The sequence below is a fragment of the Vombatus ursinus genome, unplaced genomic scaffold, assembly GCF_900497805.2.
Source record: "Vombatus ursinus unplaced genomic scaffold, bare-nosed wombat genome assembly UNPS02010822.1, whole genome shotgun sequence".
NCBI lineage: Eukaryota > Metazoa > Chordata > Mammalia > Diprotodontia > Vombatidae > Vombatus > Vombatus ursinus.
In genome coordinates, this window is record NW_020950600.1 from 5900335 (window position 1) to 5921797 (window position 21463).

The 21463-nt window shown below is 45.5% G+C and overlaps 1 protein-coding gene across 1 annotated transcript in view; it reads left to right on the top strand.

The window, feature by feature from the left end:
* Positions 1 to 72: 72 nt before the first annotated feature.
* Positions 73 to 21463, top strand: part of SKI (SKI proto-oncogene) — a 137484-nt gene continuing 116093 nt past the window's right edge. Inside the window, exon 1 of the mRNA XM_027855209.1 lies at positions 73 to 1101. Within this exon, the coding sequence (XP_027711010.1) occupies positions 73 to 1101 (1029 nt within the window). The remainder of the gene's footprint in view (positions 1102 to 21463) is intronic.

Consider the following 21463-nt stretch of genomic DNA (forward strand, 5'->3'; position numbering starts at 1 on the left):
GGCGGCGGGGGCGGCCGCGGCTTGGGCCGGGAGCGGGAGCGGGCGCGAGCCCCCGAGCCTCCGGAGCGCACCATGGAGACGGTGGGCCCCGGCCGCAGCAGCTTCCAGCCGCACCCGGGGCTGCAGAAGACCCTGGAGCAGTTCCACCTGAGCTCCATGAGCTCATTGGGCGGCCCGGCCGCCTTCTCGGCGCGCTGGGCGCAGGAGATGTACAAGAAGGAGAGCGCCAAGGAGCCCGGCGCCGCGGCCCCGGGCGCGGAGCAGCAGCAGCCCCCGCAGCCGCCGCAGCCCCCGCAGCCGCTGCAGCAGCAGCAGCAGCAGCAGCAGCAGCAGCAGCCCCCGCCGCCGCCCCCCGTGCTGCACCTGCCCCCCATCCAGCCGCCGCCGCCCGTCATGCCGGGCCCCTTCTTCATGCCCTCGGACCGCTCCACCGAGCGCTGCGAGACCATCCTGGAGGGCGAGACCATCTCGTGCTTCGTGGTGGGCGGCGAGAAGCGCCTGTGCCTGCCGCAGATCCTCAACTCGGTGCTGCGGGACTTCACGCTGCAGCAGATCAACTCGGTGTGCGACGAGCTGCACATCTACTGCTCGCGCTGCACCGCCGACCAGCTGGAGATCCTCAAAGTCATGGGCATCCTGCCCTTCTCGGCGCCCTCGTGCGGGCTCATCACCAAGACGGACGCCGAGCGCCTCTGCAACGCCCTGCTCTACGGCGGCGCCTACCCGCCGCACTGCAAGAAGGAGTTCGCCAGCGCCCTGGAGCTCGAGCTCACCGAGAAGAGCTTCAGGGTGTACCACGAGTGCTTCGGCAAGTGTAAGGGGCTGCTCGTGCCCGAGCTCTACGTGAACCCCAGCGCCGCCTGCATCCAGTGCCTGGACTGCCGCCTCATGTACCCCCCGCACAAGTTCGTGGTGCACTCGCACAAGGCCCTGGAGAACAGGACTTGCCACTGGGGCTTCGACTCGGCCAACTGGAGGGCCTACATCCTCCTCAGCCAGGATTACACTGGGAAAGAGGAGAAAGCCAGGCTGGGCCAGTGTCTGGACGACGTGAAAGAAAAGTTCGACTATGGCAACAAATACAAGAGGAAAGCACCCAGGGTTAGTGTCTGATTGTCGTCACCTCCTCCGTTCCCAGGCCTCGGCCAAAGTCCTGCTAAAGGGCTTCCTTTCCCTCCTCCCCCCACCTGCTGGGGAACACTCCCTAGTGCTGAGCATAGTGTAGCCAGAAGCTTGCAAAGGGTTAGTCCCAATGTGACTGGGTGCCCATACGGTGATGCTTCCAGACCGGTAACGGGGAAAAGTCCCACGCAGAACGTTTAAAAACCCCGTTAGGTCACTTGGCCCTTGCTTCGTTGTTTGGGGCCTCTCGGTTCCTAGTTTGATTTCAGGTCACTTTTAAGATTATGTCCTCCCGCCCCCCCCCCCCCCCCAGTGATAGGACCCATGCAGGTCTAGAAAGGGTATGGTTCATTTCAGTATTCAATCCTCAGTCTTGGATATGAAATTCAGTTCTTCTCTGGCCTTCCTCCTAAGCCACCTTAGCTACTCCCAGTATTTTCTTTCCCCTCCCCCTCCCCCCCTTTGGTGGTCAGTTTGTTAAAAATTCTACAGCCTTGTGTGGGTAAAATGCATAATGCATTAAATGTAAATGCTTTCCCAGGTTACTTAGCAATTGCAAAGATAAACAGTTGGGGGGGGGACCTCTCCATAGGCGTATAGAATTTTTAAAAACACACAACGACAAACATTGAAAAAATAAAATCAATTAGCCCTCGTCAAATAAGGAGGTATGTAAGGTGGAGAGACTGTATACACTCATTGTTAGTGGTGCCTGCAGTGATTGACTTTTAGCCTTAGACATTTTTAAAATATGAGATTTTATGTGAGTGATCGTATGTTTGTAGTAAGGAGAAAGGGCAGTTTCCATATCTCTCCAGATAGCTAAGACTCGTGAATTTGGGGGTTTCTTTCACTAGGTTCTGCTGCTAATCCTTCCTTTTCAAAGGTGGAGAAACAGTACGTAAGGCAGGTGCTGTGTCCAAGGCTGCATGGGAGTCAGTGGCAAAGCCAGACTTCCAGACTCCTGACTCCAGTTATGGACTCTGTTAGTCTGCTGGGCCTGTCTGCCAGTATGTGGATCCCAGCATTCCCTCCCTGTGTGGGGAGAGAGATCTGTTTGGCACCTGGCAGCAGTCCTAATCAGTGGGCACCAAAGCCATCGGCTCCAGGAGCTCCTGAGTCCCATCACAATGTCTGAATAACCGATGGGCCAGCCATTTGTTTTGAACTAAAAGTATTTCATTCCCTCCCTCCCTTTCTCTCTGAAATACAGAAAAGAGTGATATTGAAAGCCTTTTAGACAATACAGCTCTGTTGTTTGCTGAGGGTTAGAGTATTTGTGTGATCCTGCAGGAGTCTTGGGTTGTGGCAGATCTGGAGACCCATTAGACACTTAGACTATTCACTGAGATTCTCATTAACTTTTCAATGCACCCTTCACGCTCCCTCCCCACCCTCAAGTATTTGTAACTTTTCTTTTAAGGATCCAGGCTTATTAAATTGCACATAGAAAATGCTGCCTTTGCGCTCAGTTATTCTTGGGAGGCCTAATTAATTCAGCTATTGCATCAAACTTTTTTTTTCTTCTAAATCTGTGAATAGATTCTCCACCCCAGTTTCTCTGGGAGTTCCTCCAGTTTGACTGTCAGAACCATTGTAGGAGGGCCACTGTAATGAGGCAAATTATCTCTTCTAGTTGGAGGTGGATGTGTTTTTAATGGTTTGTCTATCCTTAGCTAATCAGGCACTTACCCCAGTGGCAGGTTTCGATTGACCTGTGTGTATGTGGCCCTGTATTTGGGGAGAAGATGGGGTGCCCAGTAGAAGCTTGGGGAGGGGGAGTGCAGGAATTGAGGTGGGAAACCTGTTTTTGTGGAAGACTGTTTCGCTGAACTCAAGACTGATTGTCCCTTTCTGGAATGGGATAAGTTTCAGATATAGAGTTGGCTGCAGTTGGTTGGGCGTTCATATGGCTCCATGTAAACATTTCCTGCCTCTCTGTAGGCTTAGGTGGTCAGGGGTTGAAATTAGTCCCCTTTTTAAGCTTCCTTTCCCCCTTGGCTTTCTCCCTCCTGAGAAGCCACAAGCAATCCCCAAGTCCGGGCAGTCTGTTGTTGTAGTTTGCAGATAATTGTGGATGTATTCAAATAGGCTCTCGTGCTGGTAGACTACTGCCCGAAGCAAATAACACTGGAATAATTTTTAGGTCACCGAGCCCACGGCTTCTAGAAAGGAGGCTTTTTTGTGAGAAGAGGGTGTGTGAGATTTTTGCATATTTGTCTGAATGTGGGTTTGTATGTATGTTTGTGGTGTTTCTTTTTTACTTCGGTTGGTTTGGTCTAGGACTGTGGTGCAGAGTTTGGGTCCCAAGCAGGACTCAGTTGGTAAAAGCCACATATTTCAGGAGGTTGGGGTTGATGTAGCTCATACTTGGGTTTTACCCTACTGGGTGCTGATGTTTTTTGCTAGTTTGTGAGCTAGTAGTAAGGTATCGAATAACATGCTCCTACCTGCTCTCAAGACACTGACAGTAACGTCAGACTTGAGAATAATAACTCTGAAGGGGCACATCAGGGAAGTTTACTTTCCAATATAAGGCAGCATAGAGTAAGCAGAGTAGGCCCACGAGGGGACCTTTCAGGGGTTTCAAAAACTAGTGGAGGACCTTTTCCTAAGTCTGATCTCATTTACTGATTCCTCAGCCTTTGTATTTCTCCCCTCCTAGCTCTTTTCTTGGCTCTCAGCTTCTCCCTGGCTTCCTCCTGCACAGGATAAGTTTGCCTTTTTCCCTGGGTTGAGATCTTCGAAGGTGGGTGAAGGGAGAGCCCCATGTAGTGGGAAGAGACCACATTTTGTAGGAGGTGAAGGCTGGCTTTAACATTAGATTCTTACACGGGTGTCTGGATCCTGGGCCAGTTACGGGACCCTCTCTGAGGCTTAGTTTCCTCTTCTGGAAAAAAAGTGATTAATGCCTGTGGTATTTAACTTCACAGGATTTGTGTGAATGAGATTATATAGGTAAAGCCGGAAAGAAAAAAAAAAAAGCACTGTGTAAATAAATGCTAGTTTTGATTATTTTCCCTCTCACAGTTCCACAGCCACCTCACTTCATCTCTGCCCAGCTTTACCTCGGTGTCCTCAGTTCTTGTAGGCCGAGGCCCTGCTCGTCTCTGCCCTGGTTTCCTCTGAATATTGATGTTTCTGTCTCTCTCTCTGCCCGCCCCTTTCCTCTCCCCCACCGCAGGCTTTTCCTCTCACTGTGTCTGGGCACCATAGTTTGAAGCTGGGGAGCAGCGTCAGCAGGGTCCCACCCAGCAGGATTGCCAGCTTGTCCTCTGGCCCCCGGGGCAGCGTGAGCCATTTTGGTGTGAGTCTGCACCCTGATCGCAGACAGATTCCTTGTGAGCCCCGGGGAGCCCTAACCCTTGGACTCCCGTAGTCGAGCTCCCTGGGTGCTGGGTGACCCCGAGTTCCAGCTCCTTCCTGGGAGGACTCCAAAGCTGTCACTCTAACCAAACCCACTTGTCTTTTGTTGGCTTATTTTATTAGAGTGTTATACCTTTATTTCCTTCCCTCCCTGTGGTGTTTTATATATTTAAAAATGATTTTAAATCACTGAGAGGAAAAGAGAAGGAAACAATGTGTTGTAAATGTATCAGCTTGTTAGAACTTTCAGTGGGACTTTATCATTGACCTGCCAATCAACAAACATTTATTAACCACCTACTAGGTGCCAGGTCTTACTCATTTCTTGGAAATAGGAGTCAATCGAAAGTGCATTCGAGACATTTATTTGCTGGCCAGTGAGCATACCCAGGGGCCATCCCAGTGGAAAGCTACTATCTTCCTTCTCTCCCCCCCCCCCCCCCCAATTGTGTAGCTTCCTCAGTCATGGGCCTAAACAGCTTTTGTTTGGGCCAGGTGTGTGTGCTGAATCCCATAAGGGGGACCCGTGTGAAGGTGGTTACATTTATTGGTGAGGCCCTGAAATGATGAAGGAAGGGGCAGAGACCCCTCTTTTATTAGCCAGTGATGGAAGCTGGGGCTCCCATTGATCAGCTAGGGCCCCAGTTCACAACCCCCAACCTGTGCTTTGCGAATATTGAAAGGAAGTTAAAATCCTTCCATATTTGTCCAGAATCAAATATCAGCAGGTTTTTTTTTTTTTTCAGGGCTGGAAATTGAGTCACTGATCTTAATGTGGGATGCCTTCTCTGGTGGTTGTTAAAATGAACAATGTGTAGGAGGTTGGAAAACCACAAACTTAGATGGCTCTTCTTTCCATCTTGGGAGCAGGTCCTTGATTTACCAGCCCCTGCAGCTCAATTGACTTTCCAGGGCACAGGAGGCTTGGACTCCTACCTTTTTCCCTTTCTTCCCCTTGGAACAGCTTCTACAGCTGTAGGTTGGAGAGGGAAGAGAAGTAATTTTCTCTCCCTTCCTGTGTGTTCCTATTCTGTAATTTCCCAAGTCCTAGGTGGGGTGAGGAGGTTAATACTCAAGGAGTGAAGAATGTTTGTGGGTGGGTTATGGGGGAGGGGGAAGAGACTCTTCTCAGAACCGGTGATGCTCTTAGGGGTTTTACCTGTGGTCAAGAGGAAGTCATTCTAGCACTCGGGTCAGTCACCTTTGATTTCATTCACCCGTACCAGGCTGGTCCCTTTTCTCTTGCTGATTGAATAGCAGAATTTGACTTGGGAGTTTTTAGCACAAGAAGTGCTGTTGTTTAAAAAGGGAGACAGGTTTGCCCAGAGAGTGGAAATTCATGCTGCTGCCTTGGCCCAGTGCCTTTGAATCTGTCTCAGAAGCCCACTGGGTCCCTGACAATGTCACTGGGTGCTACCACTTGTCTGATGGCGACAGGGGGAGTTGTGTGTGGCCTGTATCTCCAACTTTGAGGTTTGGGCTATTTTCTCTCTTCCTATGGCAGGAATACATTGTCTGGTAATTCAAGAGACAGGAAATAGTTATCGTCTCTTATGACTTCAGCATTCTTTGTAGTAGAAATATTTAGTAAAATTTGTGATGGTTTATTTTAACTGTGTACACACCCTCCAGATGATTCCCCAAATTCTTAAAGAAAGTAGGTCAGAAAAAGGATCCCGTTTCTGGAGGCCCCCAAGGTAGAATCCAGATACCTGAGTTCAAACTCAGTCTTTTACACTAGTTTTGTGACCATGGGCAAATTTTACTTCAATTTCCTCATCTGTAAAATGGGTGTGATAATGCTTTCCATTATCTGCCTTTCAGGGTGGCTGGGAAGAAAGTGCTTTGTAACTCTTGAGATACCGTATAAATGTGAATTACATAATAACTTTAAGTCAGCGGTGGGGAACCTTCAGCCTCCAGGCCATATGTGGTCTCCAACAAATTGTTCTGTGAAGTTTGGATTCAGTCAAAGGGCCACACTTGAGGACCTAGAGGGCCAGAAGTAGCCTTGAGGCCAAAGGTTCCCCACCCCTGCTTTAGGCTGATTATAAAATATCAGCAGTTAATAGAATGAATTGATTTGGGGTGAGTGCCTCTGAATAAGGTTCATGAATACCCCTATAAAGAGAACTTTATGGGGGGTGTGTGTGTGTGTGTGTGTGTGTGTGTGTGTTATCCCAACTCTTTTTCATATTTTATCCAGATACTTACTTTGGGGAATGGGGGGTCTTCTTTTCACTTTAATATTTCCTTGGAAACCTGTCTTTCTTCCTGGAGGAGGTAAACATAAATAAAGGGGGATTAGTGAAGTGAGAGAGTTTGGAAAATGGAGACTTTTAAAATGTAGAAACTATGACAGAGATTCAAAATTTAGGCCCCCCCTCCACCTCCCCAATTCAATTCTATTCAGATTTTTTTAAGCTGGAGCTACTCTAAGGGAAGGCCCTGCTAACTTGAGTTGGGCAGAAACAGCTCTTTGTTCTCCTCTGTTCTTGACAGCCAATCGTTTGCACAAAGTCTAGCAGCCCACAGGACTGGAGTCCAAAAATCAGGAGTCCAGCCACAGTTCTGCCCTTCCTAACTTGTTCTGTGCAAGTAATTTGATCTCTCTGGGCCTTGGGGTCCTCATCTGTGAAGTGGGCATAATTCTGGTTCTACCCACCTCTCATGCCTTACGGGTGTCCTAGAAATCTCATGCAGTGCTCACCCTGGGGCGAGGTGAGCATTTTTTTTTTTTTAAAGAACAACAGTATTTGGTTAGGTTTTTCTTGTTTTTGATAAATATAGTAGAGACTTAGGTCATTTCTTTTGTCCACTCTTTCATACAAGTTTACAAAATACTATCAGTCATTTATATAGCACTTTAAATTTGGCTGGGCTCCTTTGATCATTCCCCCACTGGGTAGCTTTAAATAAAAAAGGGCCTGGGGACTGGGGGGAGGTGTGTGGAAGGGAATGGGAAAAAAAGGAGAAACCGGCTGTCTCCATGCTCTTGGGGGGTGAGTGATTTTCCTCTGTCAGGCTCTGGGCTTTCATTTGTTTTTTCGGATGTAAATTTTGGTTAACTCTGAGCCCCCTGTAAATTGGCAGCCTTGAATTTTTATAGTAGTGATTGTTCTTCAGATTGTCATTTAAACTGGGCAGACCCAAAGGCTGTGGATGGATGCCTTCCATACCAAAGCCACCCTGTGAATTTGATTTGGTTGACGTTGTAGTGGTAACTGATAGGAAAATCAATGTTAATGGGGCCTTCCCAAACTGCCGCTTTGGCTTTTCCGAAAAGGGTGGAAGGGTGGGACGGAGGGGCAGCCGCATCTTAAAAGCAGTAATTGTATTTTCAGTGGAGCAACTGGGCGATAAGGAGGAATCGAGCCAGTCCTTGGCCCGGCCTCTGGCCTTGCTGCTCACGCCCTCCTCCTGCCCGCTCGGCTGCTGCAGCAGCAACCTGGGGAGGCAGGAAGCCCAGGGCAGCAGCCTTGCTTTGCTGGATTTCTGGACAGACAGATTCTCCATCTGTCTCAACATATGAGGCCATGGCCCTTGCTGGGGAGTGGCCCTCTGGGGTTTCTGTCACCTTGGCTTGCAGCCTCTGAGCTTTCCTGGGTGAAAGCTGATGGCCCTGGGGACACCTCTGTCCTTTGGTTCTTGTTAACTTGTCTCTGTCAATGGTACCGCTTTGAAGAATAAGGTCATTCACTTGGACTGCTACTTGGTTTCTCAACCTTTTCGCCAGCTGGTTTGTGTAATGTCTGTCTGAAATGTTGAGTAAGGGCATTGAAATAGCAGACAGGATATCCAGTGTAAGGAAGTCTGGGTTAAGTATAACTCAGGCAGGGGCTGCTGGCTCTCCATCTCCATCCCAGACCACTGGCTTCAGAAGCTGGAGGGGGGCCTCTCGGAAGCCTTTTTGGGAGCTTCTTTCCCCCATCCTGGATTCCCCATACAGAGCAACCTTAGAATGGGGGAGGAAGAAGGAGGAGGGGCTGCTGGGGCCTCCGCCGTTGCTGCTGCTGCTGCTGCCGCCGCCGCCGCCGCCGCCGCCGCCGCCGCCGCCGCCGCCGCCGCTGCTGCAGTCTGCTGGGGCTGTCTGTCTCTCCCTCCAGGAGGTGTCTGATCATCGGGCCCAGCCTGCAGATTACTGGCCTCTCTGTGGCACTGAGGAGATTTCACAAGCAGTAATAATGTCTCTTTCTAGGGATTGCGCAAGTTCGGGGAGGATTTCTCCACTGGAGGAATTATGCAAGTTTCAACTGAAATGCTTTTCAAAAGATTTTCTTTGTTTTGAGTGAGAATACTGAGGTTGGAGTGACTGTTCTCTTTAATTTGACTGTAACCCAGAGCTGAGGGAAAATGGGGAAATCTTGACTTTCTTTGCTTCCTGGAGCAAATCTGACCTGGCCCAGTGGTCACTGGCTTTGTGAGACAGCTACATCCATGCAGCAGGCTGAGAACGGCCATCCCATAGCTCATGGGATGTCGCTGGAGCTGGAGGGAGCGTGAAGGTGGCTTTGGAGGCCCCTTTCTAGATGTCTGTGATGCTAGATTGGGACACTGAGGATAATTGGACAGAAGAGAGACTAGCATGAGGGTCTCTTTAGCAGACCCCCTCCCCGCCCCCAGGCTGGCCTAGAAAGCTGCCTCTTCCCTTCTCGCTGATACTTACAAGCATCTTGTTTATTATTTGACTCCTCGATCTTATGTTTTTGTCTTCAGAAGTCATGCTACCCAACCCCCCCTTGGTGAATCCTGTGGCAGTTTTAACTTGGGAAAAGAAGCGGCATTGTGAACAATGCAGACTTAGGTTTTTTCATGGGAGGACTGTGATGGGATTGGTTTTAAGCAAAGTTCTTTTTGGCTAAGCCTTATTTGCTGCTTTAAAATGTTTCTAGCCCTCATTTATGGAAACTGCTGGCTGTTACAGGGAAATGGCCCTAGTTTTGAGGTAACTTTGTTTCTGTCCAGGTTCCAAACAATGAATGTGAATCTGTGTCTGAGGCAGTGAGAGATACTTTCTGACATTGTTTTTTTCCTGAGTGGAAGGCCCAGCTCAGCAGTTGCTGGGGCGGGATCTGGAGTCTTTCTTCTGACTTCTTGGATGTGAATTTTCAATGAAAACCTAAATTACTCTGGACACAGCTTCTTTTGCTAAACATATTTTAGTTGTCTTCCCCCCTCCCCTCTCCATCACACACACACACACACACACACACAGACACAGGCACATTTGTAGAGACTGGGAGCACATTCTCTAGGGAGGGGAAATTCCAGGGAAATACCAAAATAAACTGAAAACCCAGTTAAAATTTTTTTTTTCGTTAGAAAAATATTGTAAAGCTGATTCTGTTGTGGTGATGGGGCAGTGGAAGTGAGAGTTCGCACTTGATATCAAGTTAATGTGACTCAATCTGGAATTTTGCTGCAGTTTGTAAAAACCAACCATGATCAGGCATGAATAGATGGTAACTGAACACCTGTTTAATATTAAAATCAATCATTCTGTGCTTCGTGGCTTAAGCTTGTAATTCAAGTTCCTTTGAGTCATTTCCCTGTTCTTTTTTTGGGGGGGGGGGAGGAGTGTTGGAGAATTGCCTGTAGCCAAGTAATGGAGAGAGTAGAGTGAACTTTAAAAAGATTTTAGCTTAGAATTTTTGTCTTTCATGGTTCTTTGGAATTCTTTATGATGTCAGCAATTTTTAAAAGATTGTTAAAAAAAATGCTCTGCAATGAGACCTTTGATATTTCATCATTTATGGAGAAGATAAAAGGGTTGAGAAAAATTCTGGAGGCAAGTTTTTATTAGTTTTCTAGTCTTTCTTTACTTGAGATGGGGGTGGAGGAAAGGGAATACAGGAGGAACCCTGGCTGTTATTAAGGTTGATTGATCTTAATGGGTATAATTTTTAGAAATTAAAATGAAATATATATACACATACACATATATTAATCTTCAGCTTGAATCAGTGGTGATGGTTTTACAGTTGGCGCCAATAATGAAGACTGGAATTTAGGGCTAGGTTAGGTGCTTTGATGATTTTAGTATTCTTAGAAGACATTTTTGGAGGCTGAAGTGCTAGTATTTCGTAATGTTTAGCTATTAGGATTAGGAACTCAGGATGTGGAGCTGGAAGGTATTTACCATAGGCATCATGGTTTATCTGAGTTTTCTTGAAGCTTGCCTAATTATTTTGAAAAAAAAATTTTTTTCCTAAAAACCTGTGCTGTTAATAGTTTTTTCCCCTTTATTTCAAAGGAAGTTAGAGTGAGACATGATTGCTCTGGTTCTGATATTAGGGGAGGACTAAGTGGCAGGTGCCGCTGCTGGGAAGGTGGCTTTTTGTGACCCATCAGGTGTCTCTCCGACGTCCTGGGAGGAGCCATGTTTTATTTAGGTTTTAGTTGGTGTGAAAAGATCTTGAGTACCTGACCGGCCCGGCCGGTATTTGTTTATCCTTCTCATTCCTGGTCAGTTTAAGCGGGTTGCCATTAGTTCAAGGTTACCCAATAGATGAATGTTTTTAAATATGACTGGGAGGTAAGGACACAGTTGAAATCAGAGTCCAATGTACAGATGTGGAAACTAGCTCCAGGTGCTCAGGCAGCTGGCAGCATTCTTCTGGACATTATTGGGCTGCCTCAGTCACTTGGTTTTCCTCGATGGTGAATGCTGGTGGGGGAAGGGGTAGGAAGCACAAGATGGAGATTTCTGACTTCCCCTGGTTGCTGATTGTGTGCTTGGGAACTACTGATCTTCTCTCTGGGCCTCAGTTTTCTTATTTGTAGAACAAATGAGTTGATTGGATCCTAAGGCCTCTTCCAGCTTTGAGTCGTCTGACCTATGGCCTAGTTGGGGTTATAGACCCCTTTGTATTGTGGCTATTCCAGTCCAAGGATGTGCTGTAGAAAGTAAGTGTTCTCTCTCCGAGGGGAGACACGCACTCTCTTGCTGTCTCTGTCTGTCTCTGTTTCTCTCTTTCTCCATCTCTAGAGTAATTAGGGAAGGATTCCTCAGGTCAGACTCAAGTGGATGCCCTGAACAGTCTCTTAAGGTAGAAGTTATTGTGGTCAGAGATAGAAATGAGCCGGAAAGTTTTGTTGAAGAAGTGAGCCTTGCGGGGAGAGTGGGCTTCAGGAGGGGGCTGCACCTGATCTGGCTGGGCTTTGGGGGAAGGGGGTCTTATAATGTCCCAATACTTTGACTTATTGGCAAAAATGCCACTAAGTATGTGGGAGAAAGGGAAATGGCAACCTGCAGATATGCGAGACTGAGCATTATTTTTTCTGGAGTAAATATTTTCCAGGAAATGACAACATTTTCTCTCCCTTGAGCTCCCTCCTTTTGAAGGCCTGTGTTTTTGTTTCTTTTTTTTTAAACCCAGCCATAATGAATATTTTGGTGTGTTGCTGGAAGAATAGGATTGAGCCGTGCCCTGGGACTTTGGGAAATGTGCTCCCAGTTCTAGAAACCTGATGACTTGGTGGGAGGTGGCCCTGACCCTGTCTCCTGGGGTGCTGCCTCTGCCTCAGTGCATTCTGGGATTTCCCTTTTGGCTGAATGGACTCTTGTTGGAGGGGGAGGAAGTGAATTCCTTGTGGGATGGGGGGGTAAAGGGGTGGAGATTGGGGGCATGTTCTGTTTCATATGCAAAGTACAGTAACACCCCCCCAACCCTGAAGAACAAAATCTTTTTCAAAACCAATCATGTCAGAGCCCAGTGTAGCAGCTGTTGGCTGAGTTCGAAAGAATATTAATGTGCCAAAGATGTACAGAAGCTTTTTTCTTTTTTTTTTACGTAACAAGAGGAGGTACATAATCCTTTGAATAAGTTGAGGTTTTTTCCTTTGGTTGAAGACACTGGTCAATGTAGCATCAGTGATTGGACAGCAGAATCTCCAGGCTGCCAACTTCAGTTAAGTAAGGATGGTTGTTGTTAAATGAAGGTGTATTGGGTCAGGAAGAAGGGACACTTTTTATTAAACACAAAATTTGAATAGTTCCATTAGTAATTGAAAAAGCCAGCTTGGGCTGTTTAGGGATGAAGGCCCTAGGTTTAAAAACAACAACAACAACAACTATTGTAACAAAATTTGTTTACATGTGTTACAATTCTCTGCCCTGTCAAAGCATTTCATTGACTTTGATTTGAATTGTTTTTTAATTACCTTTTAATTGGCTTGCCTGACAGTAGTAGTCTCTGTGCCTGGCACACAGTAAGCACTTAAAATTTTTCATTCATTCATTCATTCATTCATTCATTCATTCATTCATTCATTTCTTCCTCCATATTTTCATTTGGCTTGTCCGAAGTGTTCCTCTGCAGTGGGAAGTTTTTGCTTGCAGTCAGGTTCTGTGACATTAGCTGATTGGTGGCCCTTTGGACTCTAAATAGGAGGGTGTTTTTCAATAAGAGAGGTTATTTCCATAATTAGCTTTTAAAGTAATGAGAATGCTCTCCAGTGCAGCCTTTTACTGGTTACCTGCCATTGATGTCCAGTAAAAAAGGAAATTTTTCCCTGTTTGTTTCTCAGTCCAGTTGGTAAAACAGATCTCCATAGTTATATGTAAATATATAAATATAAATATATTGTTTACAGTCTTCTGATGAAGGTTTGGTATACTAGAAGCAATATACAAAAATAACTTTGTAACGTTACTTACATAGAATGTAGCATTGTCTCTAAAACAGTCTTATTGGAAACGGGCTACAATGGCAGCTTATTTTTTTTTAGATTAATCTTTGGAATTACTAATGCTTTGTAAATGCCTAATAATGCTTATTAATAACATTTTCTTTTCCTCACATTGGGGGTAAAAATTAGCATTAATTTAAGGCAGAAATCCACTGAAGTGTCCTGACAATTGCGTCCTGGAGTCCATGCCTAAGCAAGTGAGTAGGTGGGGCGGCGGAAGGAGCACTGCTCTTGGAGTCAGGAGAGACCCGGGTTCAAATCATGGCTCAGACAAGGCTTTATGGCATCCCCAAACTCGTTTTCCTCACAGGGTTGTGAGTGAGGAGAGCTCTCTGTAATTAAGGATTTAAAATGTTACCCAGATGTGAATTGTGAGACAAGACTGTAACAAGATGCTTCCATAACCATTGTCTTTCACAGTGTCTAAGATGACATTGGCTTCTACTGAATTCCACATTTCAAAGTCTATGATGGATTGAGATTTGAGTTAGGTAAAATATGATTGGGGTAATAGCTTAGTCTTTTATAAGGAACTGCAACAGAGTCGAAGTGGTTGTTTTATTTTGTTGCTTTGAAAAGGAAAATTTAACTGAAATTGTCCCCAGTAACCTAGTTTTCCTAAAGAACAGGCCCAGAGACAAGTATCCTAAAGGGCCAAGATGTAAGGGGACATTCTTCTGTTCGTCCCCTTTTGCTATTTGTTGCAGGGCTAGGCCTACACTTGGAAGCCTTTTTTTGTGTGAAGAGTTGGGGCTTCCCTTGGGACCTGAGCCCCTTTTGTGTCACGAAGTTTATTTTGACTGAAGTTATATTTTAAATCTATTTATACAGGAATACTTGCTTTCCCTAACACTCCAGTCTGACCTATATTTACTTCCCTTGTAGGGGTGAAATCATCAAGATGGTTTATTTGAAATCTTTCTTTCAATTCTGTAGTTTTTCCATTTGTAATGATTAGGTAATCAGAAAAACACTGGAAAAGGTAGAAAAAAAGAATTGCTTTTTAGTGAAAAATATAATGTGTTTAATGTGGGAGGAACACCTGGAGCCCTGATGTGAGATGACTGAGGTCAGTGGGAGGTGGGAGTTAATAGAAAGAATACTGGCTTTGAATTCAAATTCTGGCTTGACTCCTTACCCTGTTGTGTGACCTGAAACAAGTCACCCCCCTAGGCACTTCATTTTCCTTGTTTATAAAATTACAGGCTTGGACTAAATGACCCTTCAGGTCCCTTTAGCTACGATCCTGTTAATAACTATAGGAGGGGGGTAGCTAGGTGGCGCAGTGGATAGAGCACCGGCCCTGAAGTCAGGAGGACCTGAGTTCAAATCTGGCCTCAGACCAAAAACTTCACACTTACTAGCTGTGTGACCCAGGGCAAGTCACTTAACCACAATTGCCTTAAAAAAAAAATAACTACAGGAGGGAAAAAAGATCTGGGGGTCATGGTAGACCATAATTGTTGACTAGTATAATAGGAATGGAAAAAAGGGTCAGCATTTCCAAATATTGTCTTTTCTTTAATCCTTTCCTCTAACTGAATTGTTTTTATACTATTACCAAGTAAGGTACAAGTCAGTGTATTAAGAGTCAGATTGTACATGAAGCCATTATGGTGGCTTTTGGCTCCTAAGTTGGGGCTGTGAGCACAGAGGGGGCCTGAGCCTGCTTCCCAATTGCCATTGAGGATGGGGTACTGATTCTGGAAATTTGTTGGTTCCTCAGGCAGTTCGAAGGTGTTTGTTGGAGCTGTGTGTGCCAGAATCATGAAGGAGCTCATGACTGATTCTTTAGTTGGGAATGTGGGCAGTTGGGACTTTGGGTGTATGTGTTTTAACTCCTTTCCCCTAATCCTGTGGATGGATCCTGTGAGTCGTCATCTCAGAAGGCAGCTATTTCTAGCTGCGGAGGATCATAGCACCAATCACCCAGAGAACAGTCTGGTGTTGTATTAGCTGATAGTATTCAGAAGAAGAGTGTTTTAAAATGATGGAACTGTCTGTTTTGGACCATCAAATTGACTTTCACTTATTTAACTGAGTTTCTACAGAAATGGGCTGTGAATGTCTACAGGAGTGTTTTGTTCTGGACAATATTGGATTTGTTTGAGTTAATGCACTTGGAATATGGTTCTCTTCCATAAAGATGCAGAGATGAGACCATTAACGTCAGTGACACGAATACCTGCAATGGCTGATCCTGAAGGAGATGGAATCTTAAGAAGGGGTTCCTTTGACTGTCTTTTTTATTCTTTGTTTTACCTGCACTCTTTCCTTAGCATCTGAGCTGTGTGGAGCCCAAACCATTAAAAAAAAATTATACTCTCAAGTTGAATGATATGCAAATGTAGTCAATTAAGCGAGGGGTTTTTAATTAGCAGTTTAAGTTCATGTGTGAAGTGCCTTGCCTTAATTACTTGACAGTTTTGTTGTAAATTTGCTAAGTTTTTTTCTGCAGAACTATCAAAACTGTGATTTAAAAAAAAAAAACATTCTTATATTCAGCAAGTATCATCCAGCTTGCCTGACCCCCGTGCTTTTTTGTCTCAGCTCTTTACACCGTGAAGACAAGGTAGCTCCGGTAATTGAATCAAATGACATTGAAAAACTCCATTTAATGGCTCCTGAAAACCTTGTGGTGCTTCAAGTTTAGTTGACCCTAACTAGAAACTACTTCTCTGCTTAGCTCTGCATCCATAGATTGCCTTTGTGGCCTGTAGAGAGAAAGCGTATAGAGTACAGAGAGTGTGTGCCAGTTTCCCTAACCAGGGGAAATTAAATCTCATCTGAGTTTTAAAAGGTTGTCGCAGTGGAGTCTCCCCTCCTGGTCTTCAGGGAAGGGACTTAGGTATTTTTGGTATTTTACCCACATTTTTTGATATGGGTAACTCTTATCTGCCTGAGGGGTCTGTGACAACCAGATTTGACATAGTGAACAGGGGTGAAATTGAGGTAGCTTGTCACCTCTAAATTTGTATCTCAGAAGAACAGAACTCAGAAATGCAGGATTTGTACAGAACGGCATCCACAGAACTGGACATCGAATCATCTGTTACAGAAGGTGACCTATTGTCGTCTTTCTCCTGGTTTAAGCAGGCGCATTGGGCAGGCCTCTCCCTCTTCTGTCTCTTCTCTTAGCCAGCCTTATTTAGGCTAAGATCCTGACATGCATCAGGCCTAGCTTGTGGCTAGGGCCTGGGGATTACTGAAACCAAAGCTTTGTAGAAGAGGAGTGATCCTGATTCAGGGTATTTTTGAAACTTGAAGGAAAACAGTGATATGTGTGGAATAGTTGGGATATGTTTAAACAGATGTAAACGTTGGGGAAAGGTGATGGATGCCCGTGCCTCTGTACGTCTTATTTTGAGTGAGAACACTGAGGCAGTGAGCGCGGTCTGACTTGACAAATGGGGTGGGTTTAGGCCCAGCCGCTGCCCATTTCGGTCTGGCAGTGAGTCTGCCTGCCTTCCAGTTTAAGATGGTCCCTCTTCTTTTGACAAGCAGGCATTTCATGGCAGCCTGGTGTTTAGGTCACCATCCAGTTTCAGTCTTTAAGCTGCATCCAGCTTGTTTCTCCTTTTTTGGGAATAGGCACTTACCCAGATGCTGGGGAGACACACACAAAGGGCATTGGGAGTCTTCCTCTGCCATTGTTGGTGTGGGGCACGGGCAGCCCCGGTGTCCGAAGACGTCTGTCTGTCCTGAGATTCTTGAGGGGTGAAAGGTGGCTGTTGTTGAAGCTGGCCACACCTGTGCAGACCCTCTTCCCTTCCCCTTTTCTTTTGTTTCCTTAAAGAAATGTTTTCCAAAAAGCCCACATTAGTAAACTAAAAGCTGGATTAATGGTCATCTTTGGTAAAGGACGCTGTCAGGTACCGAAGCGTTGTCTGTAAATGCCCAGCTGGCTCTTCTTCCCTGGCTGCTTCTGCTGATATTCCAGGAACTTGTTTCCAGATGACCCAGCTATCAAGTGTTCCGTTGCCTGGCCCGGTGATGATGGTGCAGCCAAGCTTGGGGGAAGTTCTTCCTTCAAAAAACCCTTCCCCTGTGGGAAAGAATGTACATGCCAAGGCTGGTGCTGGGAGAGATGAGGCAGTTCTCAAAGTATTTTAGTGTCTTGCACATATTCACTTGGAAAATAATCATTCGCATTCTTATAGCACGACAGCCTTGGAGGGAGGGGCAGTGTGAGCATCTTCCCAATGAGGGAATTGAGGTTTGGAGAGAAGGCTTGGATTCCCAAATCCTCAAGTCTAGGGTTCTTTGTACCATGCTATAGCTGCCTCTGTAACCTAAAATAGGTACTTTAATTGTGTGTGTGTGTGTGTGTGTGTGTCTCTGTCTGTGTGTCTGTGTGTCTATAGGTACTAGGGGAGATAAGATATACACCCTTCCCTCGCAGAACTCACAGTATAAGGAGAGACACAATGCATAAACACAGATGACTGTAATTCACAGTTTAAAAGGCATGAGAGACTTAAAAAAGTAAAGTGTTCTGTGGGGTCTAAAGGGGAATGCATGGATGTCCTCCCCAAGCCAGGGATCTCCAGGTGGTGATATTCAGGTTGGACTTTAAAGGCTGAGTAGGAGTTAAACTGTGTAGATGCGAGGGGAGATGTAGTAAAGCTCTGAGCCAGCCCAAGCCAGGGTAACAGAAGCAGCCTCCGGGGTGGGGCATGGAGTGGCCTTGCTTGACTGGAGCACAGCGTATTGAAATTAGGCTGGGAAGAGAGGCGTTAGAACTTGACTCTGGAGACAAGAGGAAGCTAATGAAGATGTTTGAACAGAGGAACGATTTCTTATCAGGTGATTCTGGCGTTGGAGGAGTCGTAGACTCGGAGCTGGAAGCAGCCTCAGAGGCTTATCTCATCCAACATGAAGCTGAGTGAGAATGAATTGGTAGAACTCAAGGCAGCGGGCCTTCATTAAGCACTTACCATGTGCCAGTGACTCGTATGACACTGCTGAGATCTGATGTCTCGGTGTTTTGGATTGCTTAATTTTGAACGCATCAATGGCACGAGAAAAACTGAACTTTAGACTGGCTTATTTCGATGAGGGATCCCCTTCTTTCAGTAGGAGCTAGTAGCACCATTCTTTGTATTTTCCCTTGTTGTGTAACAGGCCATGCTCCAAAGACAGGGGATTAGAGCACTGTGGCAGGGTCCAGAAGTCAGGAGCGCCAACCTTAGGAATCAGGGGACCCGGATGGCGTTCCATCCTTCACCATGTCTAACGCCAGTGACCTTGGCCAGCTTCCCAGTCTGCTTCCCAATCTTCCAAAATGGGGAGAATGTCATCTGCTCTGGCCATTGTGTATGCCTGGGTTAAGGACTGACCAAGTGAGTGAGTGGGTGTGAAAGGCACCCTCCAGGGGTTCATGGGCAGGGTCATTGTGTCCCTAGTGCTCAATACTGTGCACTCCTCTAAAATTAAGATGATAAATCATATGTAGATATGTGCTAGAAGGAACATAGGAATCTCTTCCAGACCAGCCTGCTCAGAGACCTAGAGGTGAGGAGATTTCCCTGGGATGCACAGTGGTGGGACAGAACAGGTTTAAGTCCCGGCCTTCTCTCTGACCCCGGGTTCAGACCAGGTCTTCCTGAGATTGGACCACACGGAGTTTTCTTTTCTTTGGTCAGGGCTCCGAGGAGCCTTAGAGCTGTGTCCGTAGCTTAGGGTGCCCTGTGCTTTGTGGGAAAAATCACCTAATTTAACTGAAATGGAGGAAATGGTGCCTAAGACAGAAAATTGGATGTTTTCTTCTGTAAATAAGAAAGAGAGACGAAGGGAAATTCCAAACACCGTATAGCAGTACTGAAAGCGTAAGATAAGGAGGCCTGAGGATTGATTGTTCCCTCTTTCCCGGAAGTTCCTGTGGATGAAAGGAAGGGGGGGGGCTCTCAGGGAAGGAGGCAGTCTAGATTGGCTGTTCTTCTACGGGCTCTTAGGCCTGTTGACATCTTCATCAGCCATCTGGACCCCTGCCTGATGTCTTTAGTAGATGATGGTATTGTTTGAGTGTCTCAACATCTAAACAGTCTAGAAGATGAGAAATGGCCACCAACAATTGATATTTGATTGGTTCTCAATGATGGCCATTCTGATGGCCCCAGTCTCTATGACACAAAGAGCTAGAATTTGGCCGAGGTGAAGTTTGCTCATGCTTCGTCTCAGGACACTTGGGGATAGAGAGTAAGGTTAGAGAAATCAGGTGGGCAACCAAGGTGTTTTTCCAGTTGGGCAGTCTTAAGCTTCTAGGGTTCCTTCATAGGCCATTTTTGTAAGAATTGTGATGTCTTTACTTATTGTGAGCATTCAACATTTGACGTGCCTTTTGAAGGTCACTGTGACATTATTGGTTTGTGTTTTACTTCTGGAAGGGATGTAAAGAATTTAGAAAGAGTTCAGAGTGAAAGAAAAGGATTAGAGGCAGCATGGCCTGGTGGATGGGACCCTGGGTCTGGAATCATAAAGGCCAGGATTCAGATCCTTTCTTAGATTCCCCACCCCAACCACCATCCCCATCATTTACCCTATATATGTATATACGTATAGTTATTTGCGTGTTCTTTTCTTTCATTAGAATGAGCTACTTTTTAAAGGCAGTTGGAATCATTTTCCCCCCATTTTTTGTATCTTCAGCTTTTAAGCACCTTGCCTGGCACATAGTAAGTATTTGATACATGCTTATTGACTTACCCTTGCAAGACCCTTAGCCTCTTTGTGCCTCAGTTTCTTCATTTGTAAAATAAGGAGGTTGGTCTCACTATCTTATAAAGACCCTTTCAGCTCTAAATCTGTGGTCCTTTGTTTAAACACAAAAAACATGTAATGTGGAGGGTCTGAAAGTTGCTTCTCCTCGTAATAAAACAAGGAGAATCTTTTTTAGATTGAAGTAAGAAATTTTAGATTACAGAAGAAGGAACTTTATAATCTATGATATTGGAATATATGTGTATGTGTATACACACACATACATACACATTCGTCCGTCCATCCACACATACATACATACATACATACATGAAAGAATTGCATGGTCTTGTGCTGAGGTCTGGTTATGGAAGTGACTTGGGTCTGTCTAAGCTTGTGCTAGCTAAGGGCATGCCCAGGTGGGTCCTCGAAGGGGGTAAGTGGAGACCTTGTGCCCTAGACAGGCCAGCCTGATTTTTAAAAAAATTTTTTTATTAATTTATTTTGATTTATCAGCAATCACTTTCATATAGTTTTGAGTTTAAAATTTTCCTCCCCCTTCCTCCCCACCACCCTCCCCAAGACGGTGCACAATCTGATATAGGCTATACATATACGTTCCTATTAAACATATTTTCACATTAGTGATGTAAGTAAAAATTAGAACCAATAGGAGGAACCACCAGAAAGCAGAAACAAAACTCAACAGTAGAGACAAAAATAGCAATTCAGCTTCCATACTTCTTTCTTTGGATGTGGATAGCATTTTCTATCACGAGGCCTTTGGTGATGTCTTAGATCCTTGTATTGCCGGGAAGGGTTAAATTTATCTACATTAGTCGTTGCTCAACGTGGCTGTTATTGTGTACAAACGTTCTCTTGGTTCTGCTCACTTCACTCAGCATCAGACCATACAAGCCTTTCCAGGTTTTTCTGAGGTCTGCCTGCTCATCATTTCTTAGAGAACAATAGTATTCCATCACATTCATATACCACAACTTGCTTAGCCATTCCCCAGTTGATGGGTATCCTCTCAATTTCCAATTCTTTGCTACCACAAAAAGAGCTGCTATGAATATTTTTGTACATGTGGGTCCTTTTCCCATTTGTATGGTCTCTCTAGGATATAGCCCTAGAAGTGCTATTGCTGGGTCAAAGGGTATTATGCACATTTTGATAGCCCTTTGGGCATAGTTCCAAACTGCTCTCCAAAATGATTGGATCCTTTCACAACCCCACCAACAATGCATTAGTGTTCCAATTTTCCCACATCTTCCCCAACATATATCTTTTTCCTGTTTTGTCATGTTGGCCAATCTGATAGGTGTGATGTGGTACCTCAGAGTTGTTTTGATTTGCATTTCTCTCATTGATAGTGATTTGGAGCATTTTTTCATATGACTATAGATGGCTTTAATTTCTTCATATGAGAACTCAGGCCAGCCTGATTTCAGAGAGGTTCTTCACAGCTTGGTGTCAGGGGGATGGATTTCTGACCAGAGCACCTCAAGAAGAACCTTTAGGGTCAAGGAAAATACCCTCTGTGGAATGAGCGGGAAGGGCAGTGGGACACAGGTACAGGACT